Source organism: Chionomys nivalis, chromosome 8, assembly GCF_950005125.1.
Source record: "Chionomys nivalis chromosome 8, mChiNiv1.1, whole genome shotgun sequence".
NCBI lineage: Eukaryota > Metazoa > Chordata > Mammalia > Rodentia > Cricetidae > Chionomys > Chionomys nivalis.
Genome location: NC_080093.1, coordinates 20058993 through 20076106, shown reverse-complemented (window position 1 = coordinate 20076106; position 17114 = coordinate 20058993). Strand labels below are relative to the sequence as shown.

At 47.9% G+C, this 17114-nt stretch overlaps 1 protein-coding gene across 3 annotated transcripts in view; it reads right to left on the bottom strand.

The window, feature by feature from the left end:
- Window positions 1-6202: 6202 nt before the first annotated feature.
- Window positions 6203-17114, bottom strand: part of Aldh18a1 (aldehyde dehydrogenase 18 family member A1) — a 34754-nt gene continuing 23842 nt past the window's right edge. For all 3 annotated transcript variants that reach the window (XM_057778629.1, XM_057778628.1, XM_057778630.1), the window contains 6 exons: window positions 15608-15745; window positions 13478-13673; window positions 13250-13371; window positions 10888-11074; window positions 9832-9927; window positions 6203-7279 (listed from right to left, as the gene is read on the bottom strand). In XM_057778629.1, coding sequence (XP_057634612.1) covers window positions 7098-7279; window positions 9832-9927; window positions 10888-11074; window positions 13250-13371; window positions 13478-13673; window positions 15608-15745 — 921 coding nt within the window. In that variant the 3' untranslated portion in view covers window positions 6203-7097. The remainder of the gene's footprint in view (window positions 7280-9831; window positions 9928-10887; window positions 11075-13249; window positions 13372-13477; window positions 13674-15607; window positions 15746-17114) is intronic.

The following is a 17114-nucleotide window of genomic DNA, read 5'->3' as shown; positions in this document are numbered from 1 at the left end:
AAGATGTCTTAAAGTAGAAAACAAAAATACAGATAAAATTCACTGTGTTCTCACTGCTTGTATTAGGTACTTTCCTCATTGCTATAACAAAATGACCTGTGAAGCAACTTAAGGAAGGAAGGGTTTGTTTTGGCTCACGTTGGATGGCACAGTCCATCACGATGGAGAAGCAATGGCTTGCGGCAGGAGCTTGAGGCCGCTGGTCACGTGTCATCCACAGTCAAGAGGCAGAGAGGAGCAAAAAGCTGGTGACTGCTCACTTTTTCCTTTTTACTCAGTTCACAACACTAACCCATGGATGGCTTCTCCCATGGTTAGGATGGGTCTGCCTACTCCAATCAGCAGAATCCAGAAATTCCCTCTCAGACATACGCAGATCTCTCTCTCCTGGGTGATTCTAGTTCCTATCAATAACAGATACTACCTATCATGTTGTGCAATAGGATTTTCTAAGGAACATTTTGATATATTTTCTTTCAGTATTTCTAGACAACTATATACAATTGAGAAATACTATAATTTTTAAAATATTTATTTGTGTGGGGCAGTGGGGCTCATGCTACTTCCTAAATGTGTGGGAGTCAGTTCTCTCCTGCTATGGTGTGGGTTCTGGGGAGCAAACTCAGATTGTCAGACTTGGTTGACTGGCAAGTGCTTTTACCTGTTGAGCCATTTTGCTGACCTGAGAAGTATTATTTCTAGTCTAGTTTTCCCATGGACATTTTATAATAAGCTTCTTCCCAGTGCCAATACATACTTATTCTAGTTTGCTCTCTGTTGCTGTCATAAACACCATGATCAAAACCAACTTGGGAAGGAAAGGGTTACATCATGTTATAACTCTCGGGTCACACTCCGTCACTGAGGGAAGTCAGGGCAGTGACTCGAGGCGGGAACTGAGCCAGAGACCACAGGGATGCTTGCTCACCTACTTTCTTATACAGCCCAGGTCCATTTACCTAGGGATGGTACTGCCACATCTGCCATCAATCAAAAAATGTCCCCACAGACTCGTCTGATGGAGGCAATTCCTCAATTGCGATTCCCCTTTCCCGAGTGACTCTAGTTTGTGACAAGTTGACAAAAACTCAGCTGCATGGTATTCTTCCAAAACAAGATGCTTAATGATTAATTATTACATTGTAAGGTCTGTGATTAGAACTCAGTGGATTCATTTGGTTGTGCTTTAAAAAACGGCTGGGGAGCGAGGAAAGGTAGTGGTAACAATTCAGTCACAGGCTGAGAGTGAGGATCAAGAAGAGATCTGAAGACGGCTCTTTCCGAGGGATCAACCTCAAGCAGCACAATGACCCCTGCCCCCACGCACACACGCACACACAATAACAGACCTGAAAGGAAGTGAGAATGAAGGAGTGGAGCAGTTCAGGTCTGGGTGTATGTGAGTGCCCAGATGAGGGCCATGCATGACCCTGGTGACTGCATCTAATCCATTATGTATAGGGGCCTAAGAACTATGGGCCATTTGCTGCCTTTCTATTCATATTTCCTTCCAGTCCCTTTTCTAAGCATATGACCCCTGCCTCAGCATTCTCCTAGCTGAAATCTACAGTATGAAAATCTAACTTTTTTTCATTCATGTAAATTCAATCTTTGGGTTTGACTTATGTAAGTTTAGGTTCAGGGAAAGGAAAAGTGTTAACAGGAAAAAAAAAATGAGTCTTCCCTTTGCTAGTTAGGGTCCTATCTGTGCCAGCAGGTGCAACTTGATGTTTGCGGGGAAATTGGTCCAGTCTTCCAAAATGGATTTTGGGGTAAAGCATGAAGGAAGAACCAGACACACCCACAGGTTGTGGAAGAACACCACCTGCTTCATCCTCAGACATCTAGGGGGAGGGGACAGGGGTAAGTAAAGGCATGTTGCAGAAAGTCAGCGAAGCTTCCACACCTGCTGTCTGTATCAAGTGTCCAGAGACTCCCTAAATAATTGAGACGCAGTTGGCGCCCTCCCAGGGCAGGTGTGGAAGAGTTTCCAGACCAGCAGCTCCTCTTGCAAAGCTGGAGCAGAAATGAGGATCTGGTTACTTGAAAGGGGGTCCAGTTAGTGGCTATGGTGACCTCCTTCAGCTTTAGGATGCACCTCGAAGCTAGGGCACAAGAAACTTCTGGCTGCAGTTCAGTGGAGGTTGAGAGCTCTGAAGCCCACTGTCCCTTGTTTAGATCCAGGTTCCCAAGTGACCTTGGGATGCTCACTCAACCTTTCCAACCTTCACTTTCTATGTTCATAAAACAAAGATAGCAATTCTCTCACATTATCGCAGTATCATATATAAGGGTCCTATTGAAGCATAGTAGCCATGTCCAACTAAAACACAGTAGCTATGTCCAAAGAACGGTATTACCTCTTAGGAAGGGATGCTCCGAGGTTATGTCCAGGGCTAAGAAAAACCTATTCTTTAGAAGTACACATTATAACATGAAACCAGTGTACTGTGTGCTGAACATGATGTTGAGTGCCTCATAGAGAATCTCAAAAAAACTTACTTATGGATCAGTATTGCAGGAGTTCAGAAATGTTATAGACTTTCCCTTGGTTAAACAGCAAGTAAGGATAAAAGTTTTAAAAAGTCCATGTCCTTACTCTGTAGGTGAGTGGGCCTCCTGGTGCAATTCAGTGATTCCTAGGTGAACAGAATGGGAATGAGAGCTGGTTTGTTAGACTGAAGTAAAGCAGACTTGCTCAGGCCCATGGGGCTAGACTGCCCCCTAGCGTTAGCAAAGTCCCGGGGCCAGGTGGCTCAGAGGCAGTGAGAGCTTTTCCTCTGAGGTTAAGTGCAACCTCCTCCCCACCTGCCCCCATCCCGCCCCCAGCAAGCTCTGCCTGTGCCCTCATAGAGCCAGGAATACAGGCATATGTGGCTACATCCGGGTCTTAAAGGTGATTCTGGTGGCCCAAACTCAGCCATTCATGTAGCACAGCAAACATTCTTACCCACGGACCCCATAGGAGTCCTTTCTAAACCCATGGCCTCCAAGACAATCCCCCTTCCCCCACTGTTTAGAATACATAACACAATACTGGAAATCAGGTGGCTGGACAAACAGCAATTTATTTCTAATAGTCTGGAGCTGGGGAAGTGCAAGGTTCAGGAATCAGCTCTTGGGGAGGGCTTGGTTCCTGGTTCACAGAAGGCAATCTTGTTTCGTTGCGGTTTTAGCTGGTACATCTGTGTTTTAATGATCTTTGGGGCAGTTTGAAGGTATTTGAGGCCCATAAATTCAATGACTAAAGACTCCAGTGTGCGTACACACACGTGTGTGCATGTGTGTGGGTGTGTGTGTAGGAGGAGTGTCAAAGTTGTTGCACTTAGCTTTGGCCATCTCAGGCAACAGAAAACATTCTCCTGGACACGTCAGGTTCAAAATCAAATCTCTGTCACTTCATGCCCTTCTTGATGACAGGTGCTCACATTGCCCAAGTGCTTAAATGGCTGGTCAGGCTGGGCTCTGCACCTCACTGTTCCTGGGGAGGACAAGTCTGGCCTTCCGGGGAGCAGATGTAGCAAGGATAGGAAAACCTGACTCTTGAATATAGCCTCATCAGTCACAAGAAGCTTCTGGAATTTGTGAACAACACTGAGCTCATAAGGACTCACAGCAAGTGACCATCTCTCCCTCTTCAGCTGTGCCAACTACAGACCTTATGATCTATGCAGCGGACATAGCAAAGTCCCGAGAAGAGAGAAGCAATACGTGTTGACCGGGCCGCTCATTTTCCAAGTGACAGAGCAGAAATCTGAATCCAGCTTATCATCCAGTCTTCCAATTTGAAAGAAATAAGAAGCCAACTAAAACTTTTTTATTAAACAGAATTTCTTTATTGATTCTTTGGGAATTTCACATCATGCACCCTAATTCAGCTCATCTCCCAGTCCCCCATATCCTCCCATCCATCACCCTTGCAGCACTCCCCCAAAAGAAAATTTTAAAAAATCTAACTTAACCAAAAAAAAGCAAGCAAAGAAACAAACAAAAATAAGAACAAAACTAAACAAACAAACAAAACACCCAAACAAAAAACCTTCTTCACTTTTCCTCTTTCCGGCCTCTGTAATATCTCTTCATTTGTCCTGGTGGCGCTGGGAGCCGTGTGTCCAATCAGCTTTACTAGCAAACATTCATTGCCATGAGTAGCTGGTCTGGTTCAAGGTGTCTGGTTTCTGGCACACCATCATCACTGGATCCTCACCGTAACTCCTCTGGGATATCCCATGGCCACCAGAGTCATGGGGATCCTGCAGGTATTGTTCCAGAGGACCAGTCCCTTCACACACACAGCTAAAACTGGTTTAAACAGAAAACTGAATTACTGAGTTGGGTATAGCGGTACGTTTCAGACCCGGGCTAACTACACAGCCTCTGGCTCCTCCTCCTTTTTCTTGGATGACTTTTACACATCTCCCCACACAGTAGGCAGACTGGACACAATCAGCTTTAATAGACTTTATGGCCCCAGGAGACTAGCGCTTGCTTTTCCTAATAACTGCATAAAAATTCCACCAACATGTTATTTGATCAAATTTAAACCACATGCCCAGCAGAGTGTTTGGATTAATGAGCCCTGAATCATGTGAATGCCAATTGTAGACTAGGGGAAGCAGTGCCCCACTTTGAACCATGCCAACTGACAGACTCGTGACAGGGCCAGGGAGAGACAGGTTTGTAAAGTAATGGATGAAGGACAGATATTCCTCTCCCCATGCAGTCCTTGTGTGTTTCCAGTAAGTTGGTATGTCCCGTACTGTTGCCGTGGGATGTAATCACATGGAACCTACAACTGCCGCTTGAGTAAGATCATGCCCTTATATATGCCAGAGGGACTTTTTTCTTTTGCCCCTAGTGGAAACTGGGAGACTCAGGGCTGGCTTGTCATTTGTGGCATGTGTGGTTAGGAGTTGGTAGGAGGCAGGACCTCAAGAGTAGCCTCAGAATAAGAGATTCCTTCCCATAGGACAACCCAGTAAACACTTGGTCACCCAAGTGTTTTTCAAGACTATGGCCGCCTCCTAGTCCCCTTTAGGTTTCTTCACTTTGGATGGAGGAGAGGGTGCTGGTGAGCCAGTGTCTGTGGAAATTGGCATGTTTATGGGAAATGACCTTGTTGACTAAGCTTCACCTGTCTTTTCTAGATCATACCCCATCCCTGTCCCATGCTGTAAAAATGGCATCTCCAGGAGAGATGATCCAACACCACGGCTAGGACTTGTTCTTAAAGTGTTATAACCTGTCCTAAGTCAGCAGTCACTGCTCTCAGACTTGCTGGTTTCATCCCCATGCTGGAGCTTGCTTGCACCAACCTGCTGCCTGCAAGCTCTGCCACTAATCACTCCCAGAACCCATCTCCCCCAGAGCCCATGTCCTGGCCTTTGTTATCAGTGACTCCCCCAAGGGCTCATCTCTTTTGGGGCTGCAACTTCAGACTCCTGGGGCATCTGCTGTCTGGTGGGAGCTGGTTGTCTTTCCAGCTGGACCTTGCTTATTGCCTTTTCAGGCAAGCTATGTCAGAACTCCCCCTTCATGGGGCAGGGCAGGCTGGGTGACTTGCCAGACCATGTAAGGGTCTGGCTGAGAGGTAGAGCCTGGAGCCAGACTGGGAATATGATCTCTACGACTGTGATTCTTATGCCCATAAAACTACTCTGAGGGTCAGAGGCAGTATGTCAGTGAATAATGGCTTCTTTTGGAGGCTCTCGAGAAACAAGATGTCTTTGAAATGCAGACTATAGAATACCAGAGACTAAGTGCAGGGATAAAGGGGAGGGAGTGAGGAGATTATAAATTCACAGGTCAGGAGCATAAACTTAGTTACAGCCACTGTGAACCAAGGACGTGGGCAGTGTCATGGTGGACACTGTGGGATGCTGTGGGGACGACATGTCGTGCACACCCCAGATATCAGATCATCATTTAAGTAGCCTCTAAGTTCTTCATGCCCACTATCCTGTTTTCCTCTCCTCTCGAGGCCTGAGTCCCTCCCTGGAGGGCTTCCTGGCACCACTTCCATGGAAACTGCACACACACACACACACACACACACACACACACACACACACACACACACACACCGGCCCCAGCTAACTTCCAGAGAACAGCATGCTGAGAACAGACAGGGGAAGAGGGTCAGGATAGGGCAGGCGAGGGTGAGGACAAATAAGGGAGAAAGTTTGAAACGTGCGCACGGGCTTTTATAAGAATTTAATTTCTCAAAAAAGGGGAAAGAATCCAAAGTATTAAAATAATCCTCTAATCTTTGTTCTGGAGGTCAAGAACAGGATGACAAAATAATTCATATAAAAAGGTCAAGCATAATTGTGGATCTTCCTCTCACTTGCAGGAACATCTTGAGATTCAAACCTCCAGTGTGATGCTCAGATTCCAACTACATCAAAGGTACCACGTGTCCCTGGCCAGGGACAGCCTGCAGCTGTCTGGGATGGATGCGCACCCTTAAATTCATAAAGGCCAACCTTCCCAGGGATGTAGGTTAGTCCATTTTAGGCACCGTTTCTGGTGAAAATGTTTAAGGTTTTAAAGAGTAGCCTCTCCTTAAAGATTCCCAATCCCCCCTTCCGAAGATGAGCATGTATAAAAGAAATAAAATTACACATGGAGATTCTGAGGATGGCGGGGTTGGTCCTGGTCGAATGCCAGGAGACCTTACCTCACTGAGGTAATACAAGCAGCAGGACTTCCTTGTCATTGATGTGAGATGAGAAGAGCTGGCTCTCCCTTAGTTTCTGGGGGGATGGGACGGGGGAAAGCCCAGTCTCCACCTGCAAGAATGGTTCTCTTCCTAAAGACTGGACTTTGTGTCTAGAGAGCCAGGCTGGTGGTAGAGCCTTTGCCTAGCACGTTCAAGACCCTACGGTCAACCTCAGTAACAGAAACAGACACATACAAGAAGCTGGGATGGAATATGAACATTAGCTAAGACTGGAAATGCTGAGTTGAGCCAGAAGCATAGGAGAACTGTCCGGAAGGCAGACCCTTCTAAGAGGTGGGGATAAGGTTTTCTCTGCAGATCCCTGAGGAGCCCAACTGTGACAGTCAGCACAGCAGTCCTGATGGCCTGGCTCCTCTCAGCTGAAGTTTCTCTGGGGAACAGGGAGGTTCTCATGAAGATACTTTAAGCTGCCGTGCTCCGAGAAGTCTGAGACCACGTGGTCTTGTCCTCGAAGCAGCCACTTAGTAGTTAGCAATCCTTCCAGTCCTACAGGTCCCCGGGCATGGATTCGTGATGTACTGATGCCTACTTCAGCTCCTATTAAAAAGCAAAACAAAACAAAACAAAAAAACATGGAGAAAGGTGTAGCTTTCCCAGCCACTGCTGCCTGCTCGCCCGTGAGCCCACAATGAGTATCTTCTCTCCTTGCTACCTTCTGGCCCATCCTCCCTGGCCAGCAAGCTGGTGTTCCTCACCCAAGTGAGTGTGTTCTGTCACTACAGATCACAATGCCCCTTCTCCCACTGCCCTTTATCCAGGTGTATTCTGACAGTTTTAGAAGATCTATCTGCATCAGTTTAAGCATATGTTTTGAAGTGAACAAAAACAATGTCTAGTATAGAGTTCATCTCCCTAAACAGTCCTTACTCTCTCTCTCTCTCTCTCTCCCTCTCTCTCTTTTGAGATATAGTCTTACGGTATAGCCCAGGCAAGTCTTGAATTTTTCATCATCCTGCCTCAGCCTCCTGGGTGGTAGGACTTTGGGTATGAGTCATTATGCCAAAATAGTATTTATTTTTAAAAGGTCCATTTATTTTTATTTTGTATGTGTTAAGTTTGCATGTATATATGTGCACCACATGTGGGCCAGTGCCTATGGAGGCCAGAAGAGAATGTCAGATCTCCCAGAATTGGAGTTTCAGTTGGAAGTCACCTGATGTGGGTGCTGAGAAAAGAACCCACATCCTCTGTGAAAGCAGCATGTGCTTTGAACCCAGGGCCCCCAGAATAATCTCCATACTCTCAAAAGCATAGTTCTTAATATTCCTTATGAATTTAGCAAGAAGGCACCTGCCAGTTACTGCCAGTTACTGCTCATTTCTTTCCCCTCTAGTTCCCGAGACCAGGGATTTTCCTGGGTCTGGCTCAGTGTTGTCCACTGTGTTCAGTGGGGGCTGGGATTCCCCATCCATCACAACTTCATTGAGTGTGCATGGTGCAGCAGGCCTCAGGATGAAGTGGTAAAGAACGAGGCCCCGTCACTGTGGAGCAGACAGTCCCTGGCGAGGGAGCCAAAGGACGGGCAGTTGTCACTTTTCTACAGTGCTGGAGTCAAGGGCTGTGAAAGTTAAATCAGAATCCCAATGCGACAGAAACAGGAACTCAAAGTCAATGACTGAGAAAACTGGTAAATTCCCTTACAGCTCTCCGTGATCAGGGAGAGGGGTTTCTCCAGGCAGATCACATGTGCCAAAAGGCTGGGCGGGGGGAGGTGAGGATGTAGCTCAGTTGCAGAGCAACTGAGGATGTTGGAGGCCCTGGGTTTGATCCTTAGCACCAAAGAGAAAAAAACCAATACCCACAACAAAGCAAACAACAACACCAAAAAGGGTAAGGAGATTACAGTTCTCAAATATTGGCTGGGCATGGTGGCACAAACCTTTAGTCCTTACACTTGGGAGGCAGAAGAATAAAGATCTTTAAGTTTAAGGCCAGGCAGGTCTACACAGCAAGTTCTAGAATAGCCAGTGCTATGTGGAAAGACCCTGTCTCAAGAAACAAAACAACACCAACACACACCAATGTAGTAATAGACTGCTTGTTGGGTCTCGGCTGCTCAGCTCCAAAATAACCACATAGAAACTGTATTAATTAAATCACTGCTTGGCCCATTAGCTTTAGCTTTTTATTGGCTAACTCTTACATATTAATTTAACACATATCTTACATATTAATATAACCCGTCTCCATTAATCTGTGTATCGCCATGTGGCAGTGGCTTACTGGCAAAGTTTTGGCATGTCTATCTCTGGTGGTAGCTCCATGGCTTCTCCCTGACACTGCCTCCTTTCTCCCAGAATTCAGTTTAGTTTTCCCTGCCTATCTAAGTTCTGCCCTATCAACTGGCCAAGGAAGTTTCTTTATTCACCAATGGTATTCTTAGCATACAGAGGGGAATCCCACATCACACCAACACACCAACATACACACACACACACACACATCCCGAATACCTCAAATATTCATGAAATGTGCTACAAATGTCTTACTGGATGCTTGTTTAATGGTCCCCTGGAAAATCAGACTGCACAAACAATTCTAGAGAGCTGGACGTTTTATAAGTGATCAAAGGACCAGGTGTCTATTTCTATGACCACATGTGTGCTGGTGCCAGAGGTGAATCCAGAGCCCTGTGCATTCTAAATACATGCTTTGGGCTAAATCCCCCACCTCCCACCTCCTTGCTGGTTCAGAACGTTGGTGCTTAGGCTCTGTGTAGATGCCGAGACCAGCCCCTTTGGTTCTATGTGTAGTTCCTATCTCTCAAATCTGCAATGGCATGCTCTCCGGGGACAACAGCTTGTAAACCAAGATAAATTGTTCCTGCCTGCATTGCAATGGGGGCACCTGGGCTTGTGCATATTGGGTCTGACACTGGCTGTGTGACTCTGGGCAAGTTATCCGACTTGTCTCTAGATGTCCCATTTATGGAAAAGGAATCAGGAGCAGGTGAACGGCCTGCCAACGCAGGTGGGTAAATGGGCCTATTCTTGATTCTCTGTTCTTTATCTAGATCACACACATGACTGGAGGAGGGTTAGGGTTAGGGTTAGGAGCCATAGGGGACTCCTTTTCCCTGTCTTTCTTACCCAGTCCAAAGCGGTAGCCATCAGAGAAGCGAGTGCTAGCATTCCAGAACACACAGGCGCTGTCCACATGCTGCAGGAAGAACTCCGCTGTTTTTTCTACAGGGGAAAGAAAGAGGAACCAAATGAGGATGACCCCTAGAGAACACGCCCACTTCTGGCCACTCCCTGGTGACAGATCTGACTGCACATGGTGTCTTCACATGTTAAACACACAGGCTCAGGAGAACTCTGAAGGGAAAGATGGATACCAGATCCCATGGTCGGAGCTGGTCAGGGACCGCTGGAAAAGCGTCTCTAGGTAGTTATGCCTCCATACTAGAACAGCCTGGATAGGTTTGACCTCCAAGACCACACACATTAGCTCTGTGGCCTTGAGAAGGTGTATGACCATCTCTGAAGGTGCAGGAGAAGGGGACAGTACCTGTCTCTCAGAGTATGGAGGATGAAGCCAGTGGGCCTGAGAGCCCTGACCCCAGTGCCTCATGGTAAGTGGTCAGTTAATGATGGCTGCTGCTTGGTGCTGTGAACTCCTCAGGGGTCATATGGCTTCCTGCACCACAAGGCCCTGGAGCCAGACACCCTGGCACGTCACTGATGCGCTGTTTGGGCGGCAAATGAATGAGCACGTGTCTGTCCGGCTCTCAGCCTCCTAGTACTGGTTCCCTCAGCTCTAAACTTGTTTTTCTTTTTTGGACTCAAGGTCTTACTATGTAATCCAGGCAGGTCTCCAACTTGTGGCAATCCTCCTGCCTGAGATTTCTGGGTTCTGAGATTACAGAATGTCTGGCGTTGAACTACTTGGTAGGCAGCTGCACAGGTAAGGACAAGGCCTCTGAAGCCCTGGGAAGCCATCTTTAAAGTGGTACCAATCATCTCTGTCCTGCCAATGGGGGCCCTGGGATGGACCACAGGTACATCAGAGAGCACTCCAATGCCAGGACTGTTCTTGGTCAGTCTGGAGTGTGCTTTCCTGCATGACTAGAGCGGCTGCATGACTAGAGCAGCACCAACTATAGAGAAACCTGGCACCGCTTGCCTGAAGTCCTGCATACTGACCATTCTCTGTGACGATGACATCTGTGTGGGAGCTGCCGTATTTGTGGATGTGATCAATGGCTTCCTGGACACTGTCCACCACTTCAATGCACACTTCCAGGTCACCATACTCTGTTCGGAGTGACTTCACTTCTGAGGGGCTGAAGGTCAGGTAGGAGGCAAATTTGGGGCCTGCGTGAATTTTTACCTGTCAGAGAGAAAAATCCAGTACAGAAACAAAAGACTACAGAAGTAGTAGGAACCAACAGCAGGGCCTGTGTGCTGAGCTGCTCGTGGGCCTGGAGAGTGACCTCCCCCTCCTCACACCAGCACACTCTGCCCCATGGTAGGCCAGGGCTTACTGGCCACTTTTCCAGCAACAGGGCCTTGAGCAACCTGAGGCAGGGATTCCAACGAAAAGCCTTTGAATGTATGAGGCATGGAAGCCCTTGACTTCTGGCTTTTGAGTAAAGGAAATTCCCATTCTCTATGAAGTGGAACCTGCGCTGGACTCATGACAAGAAAGAAGGCGCCACAGATGTATCTTTATTCCCTACACCCCTGGAAGCCCTGGCTTGGTACTTAAGACTACCTCAAACTAGTTACCTGTGTGATTTTGGCCTGCCATAGCCAGCTCTAGGCTCTCAAACTGATCCTTTTCTTGTTAGACGGATATAAGGATCCTGGACTGACCTGAGGGACTTCATCAGTCTGTTCGCACACAGGCCTTGTTCTCTGAGACTGCAAACTAGGTACATGCCCTGACTCCTTCAGGTCTTGGTTCCAGCTATGACAAGGTCTATCTGTCTTGACTTTATTGGAACTGTACTTTCTGCAGGACTGGGGAATCCCATCTGTGATCAGGTCACCCAGAGGATTTGGTTCTGACATACAAAGGTGCCATGTGCAGGACACACATTGCCTCATCTTGGTTTGAAGCCTCTGAAGACAATCTTCATCCTGATGCCGAGGATGCTGAGGGTTCGCCCACAGTAAAAGGAGGAGGCTCAGTTCTAGCCAAGGATGGCTTTCCTCCTGGGCAGTGCTGCGATATTTGACATCTGCAGGTGTCAATCAAATGTTCTCTAGTGGATGGGCTTGAACATGAGTAGTCAAGTGTTCTGATTCCCGTTTACTCTGTGGGGTGCAGTGACTTCTGGTGCTGGGTAGTTCTGGCTGCTAACCTGATTGGGGATTCGTGAGGTACACCTGTGCCTGTGTCTGTGATGGGCTTTCCAGAGACACCTAGATCCTGAGGGCTCTGGCCTAATGGATTAAACTTGATGGATCTGTAGTAGGATGGCATTACTGGTAGGGGGTGGAAGGCAGAAGGTGGGCCTACACGAGGAAGGAGACCACCGGAGACATGTCCTTGAAGGCTGTGTTCCCCTTTCCTCCGCTTCTTGGCTCCCGTGATGAGCCGCTCCCCGACCATGACAGAATGAACCCTCTGTGAGCCAAGCCAAAGAGTTCCAGATGGCAGCAGGCTATGGGGTGACTAAGGAAGTGCCTGCTTTGCCAGTTCTCAGGTTCTTTAGTTGCAGCCTTGAGGAAAACGCTGAGTCCCACCAGGGAGTCACATTTTCCCACTTCTACCGACAGCCTATTCTACTCTAGACTAGACTGATACACAGTGCTGTGCTCAGACACAGAGATTCCAGGCATCTGCTTTCCTCTTGCGGGTTTGTGTAAGTTTTAAAAATTTTATATTGTGTGTATATGTGTGTGCATGCACATGTGTGTGTATCTGCAACATGAATGTGGTTATATGTGTAATTTATATGTGAATGCATATAAATTTTACTCTTGAAAACACTTGTAGGGCTAGAGGAATGGCTCAGCAGTTAAGAGCACTGGTTACTCTTCCAGAAGACCCAGGTTCAATTTCCAGCAACTACATGGCAGCTCATAACTGTCTGTAACTCTAGTTCTGATGCCCTCTTCTGGCCTTTTGAGGTGCCAGGCACATGTGGTATACAGACATACAAGCATAACACTCATGCACCTAAAATAAATCATACCCCGCAAAAAAAAAAAAAAAAAAAAAAAAAAAAAAAAAAAAAAACCCTCACCACAAAGCCAAAACCATTTCTGCACAATTTTTTTAAAAATGTTACATAAAGGTAAAGCCTAGTTGGATATACAGTTTTGCCACCCAAAGGAAACCCTGCTGTAAAGATCCACTCTGTAGGGTGGTATAAGGTCTGTTACCTTTGCATCTTTGCAGCAGGGATCCACGTGGCCATCTGGACATCAGTTCCACCCACCCAGCAGACCGCCACCTCTGTGCCCAGCACAGCACAGTACGCACAGTGCAAGTGTCACACACTAGTTCCTAAGTGGCCCGGAAGCTGCTCTCCACTTTGCTGCGGGTCTACTGTACCTGTTCCACTCTCAGCATATCAATGATCTGGTCAAACAACGGGGTTCTCAGCAGATCGCGGTGGATGAGCAACGTCTCCAGAGCATTACAGGCAGCCGGATACTCACACTTGGAGTCCCTGACTGAAGAGAATGAAGAGCAAAGAGTGAGTCCTGAACACACGATCCACAGACACAGAGTGATCACCAGACCTTCTGCTCACTCCCCAGGAGCCCTGGGCCAGCTCACCGAGCCTGGTGACCTTGTCCACACTGGCCTCGGAATCCACATACATGTGGCAGATCCCTTCGCTGTGGCCCATCACTGGGATCCCCTTGGCAGCTTTCTGGATGTCTCTGACCAGCTGGGAGGAGCCACGAGGAATGATCAGATCTATTATTTTGTCAAGGCGGCAGAGATCCTCAACTTCTTCTCTGGTATTCACCTGAAGAGGGAGAAAAACCAAAGACAGCATTTTCTGGCTGCACAAAATATAGAAACAGCAGCTTCCTCTTTACAGACCAATGTCTGCACTCACCAATAACGAACTCCAGCCCTGGGAAAACTTACTCTGAAAGCAAGTTCCTGACTGTGGAAACTGAAGTGCTGTCCAGCAAACGCTGGCCACAGCGACAGGACTGTGGGCCGCGCTGGGACCCATGCTCTGCATTTCAGAGAGCTCAGTCTCAGAAGAGAGGATGGTGGGACAGCTTACCACAGTACAGGGCAGAGGATGCTCGGGAGGGGCAAAGAGTTGTGGGTGGATCACCAAACCCAGGGCATGCTGGGTCTCATTTCCCCAAGACATCACTGAAGACCTATCCTGGGAGGCAGACTGTACTCTCACAAGTACCTGGGTTGGACACAGAGATGCCAGGCATTTTCTCTTCTGAACTTATCACTGTCTTCCATCTAGTCATGTCACAACAGAAATATAAAGGCACATGTGCCGGAATATTCATAGCTTCTTATTTCCCGAAACTAACATCTGGACACGACCAAATACCTCCCAACAAAAAGACGGACTGAGTATGTGGCTATAGATGGACTACCACATGGTAATGAAAAAGCAGAAAGGACTGCTGGATGCAAAAATACAGGCGAATATCACAACCTAATAGTAGACAAAAGTCACAGAACAGAAAAGCACATTATGGATCCTCCATCAGAGTTCAGGGACAGACAGAAGCAACCGAATGTGGTGACAGTCAAAGTGGTTACCCTACGGTGTGGTGGGCACAGTGGACAGGAAGGGCAGGAGGGGCCCTGTGGTGGGCTGGGGACACGAGGCCTTGTGTATCAACACAGGCAGAATCAGAGAGAAGTCTATGTGTGATCTGTGTACTACTGTAAGTATGGTACACATTTTCAGGGAGGGAGGGAGGAAAGACGGGAACTCTTTCAGCCAGGCTGTGCTAGAGCTGGGCTGAGTTCCTAAGCCTGGAATCTTCCCTGAGCAAGCAATGAGGTAGGCCCTCCCGGTAGGGAGAGGGGAATCCGGAGATGCTGGAGGGAGGGGCCTTTCATGGGAAAAGAAAAATCTAAAAATGGCTTAAATCAAATCTAAGCCCTACCACAGACTGGTGAATTTCTGTACCAGAGCCTGGTTTTACCCGGTCCAGAACAGGGCCTAGGAATGAACAGCACTTCCCTGCAGGGTTCTAGCGGGGAACATGAGGAGATTAAAGTGGCTTGCACGACGACTTCCAGATGTTCCCATCACACTCATCTGGCAGCTCAGGCCAGGCCAGTGTCCACAGAAAAAGTGGCAGCAACAAGGTCTCATATGTCCATACCACATGATGACAAACTTCCTTAAAGTCTCTATCAAAGACTGGTGAATTCTTTACCTCGAAATGATTACCCTAAAAAACTCCACCAATGAGAGGAACCCAGCCCTAGAGAGGGTCTGGTGACTCAGCAGGTAAAGATGCTTGCCATGCAAGCCTGGAGATCTGAGCCCAAAATTCCTGGGACCCATGTAAAGGTGGGAGGGGAAAGGGGGCTCCATAAAGTTGTTCTCCTCCCTCTCTCTCTCTCTCTCTCTCTCTCTCTCTCTCTCTCTCTCTCTCTCTCTCTCTCTCACACACACACACACACACACACACACACACACACACACTCCAACAGGAATAAAGAAAATTAAATTTTTACAAAGAGTGAAGGTCTGGTTGATACTGAGTTACCAGCAGTGCCAGGATACGTCTGTATGGTGGTAGCTGTCCCAAGTCAATGAAAACCCACCTGGCTCTGCAGAACGGCTGGGTTCTCAGAGCCTGTGGCCTCTCTAATTGAGCTTGCCTGTAGAAGCATCTTGGCTTCACACAACCTAATACTTGCTACAAATTTCCATAGACGTCACCTGGCCCTATGACTTACCAGCTGGATGGCGTCCTTGACTCCATGGATGGACAGGGCCTCCTGGGTCAGGAGGTGAAGGATGCGGTTGCTGTGTGCGGCCTCCTTCCCTCCTTTGAGCAACAAGCCATTGCCACTTGCAATAGCCAAGGCTGCCACCTGCAGATCAAAGGGAAGACAGGCCGAGTGAGAGTGAAGTTCGCCTTGTTGTCTGTCTGTGTGCATTAATACAGTGTCCACCTCACCCTTACCAGCATCCAAGTACATTACAAACTCAGTTTATCCTACTCTATACTGAAGCCCAGGAAGGGTGGTGACACCCCACAGCTTATACACGTAGGACTGGCAGAAAACCTGAGAGATGTCTGACTCTGGGGAACTAACCTATATGGCTTCCACAGAAGCACCAGCAATGCGACCTGAGTTCAGAGGCCAGGGTCTCACACAATCCCTCCCTACTCTGGTCACGGGGGGGGGGGGAATGGGATGCTCAACTCCCTTCACGGCAAAGAACCAGTTCCACTGAGTCAGCAGAGGCTGGGAGGCACCTGTGGCCACAGCCCACTGTGGTCCTGGAACAGACCTGGGCGTTCTACCTGCCCGGTGCTAAGAACCTGGAGAACATGAACTCGAGCCAGCCCTGGACAGAGACAGCAGCCCGCGAGGAGGAGCACACTGCCCAGGGCAGGGAAAGGACGAGCTACCCTACTAAAGCGGTGAGAGACGCCAGTCCAGTCATCCTAAGCCTGAAGCTGGATTTTCTGAATACCTTCCAGATGAGTGAAAATCACCCAGGTTTGGCAAGGGAGAGAAAAAGGCTACCAAAACTTTTTGCCTGGCCATTTAAATCTCCAGATTAGGGGTTCTTACTCCTTTCTATTTGCTTGAGTTGCTCTTGCGCCCCTTAGGAAGGTTATGCAAACTTGCCCCCACAATTTTTAGGATTTGTGTGTTGTTGTCCAGGGCTTACACTTCAGGTGAGGAGCCCTGGCCACAGTGGGAAGTCTATTCCTTGTAAGGATTTGGGTAGCTGAGAGGTGTCATTTCATAAAGAGCCACACAGAATCAGAACCCATACACATCTGCTAATACAAATAAATTTTCAGTTACCACGAGGCTCTTCCACAAGAGGCATTTGTGGCCAGAGGGGTAGTGAGCCTGGCTGAGGACAGACAACCAGGGGGAGGGGGATCCTATGAGGTCCAGCCAGGAAGTACCCTCCACAGTGCATTGCAGGTTCCACAATTCTCTGTGCTTTACACACAGAAGAGCTAGATTTTCATTTTAAAACAATTTCTCTTTGAGATCTCAGAGCCAATACAAAAGGCAGAGTTGATCTTGTCGCACTCACAGCTCTGCGGGGGAAATGATTATCAGCTCCTAAGAGTGGAGGGTGACAAAGCGAGGCCGCCTTCTACTGTACCTCATGTTCCCAGCCCTGGCGCTCTGACGTGTGCTAACCACATTCCTTAGTCAGGGCTGCATGCTACTTCCACTAATGACAGAAGCGCTTTTTCTAATAACGTTC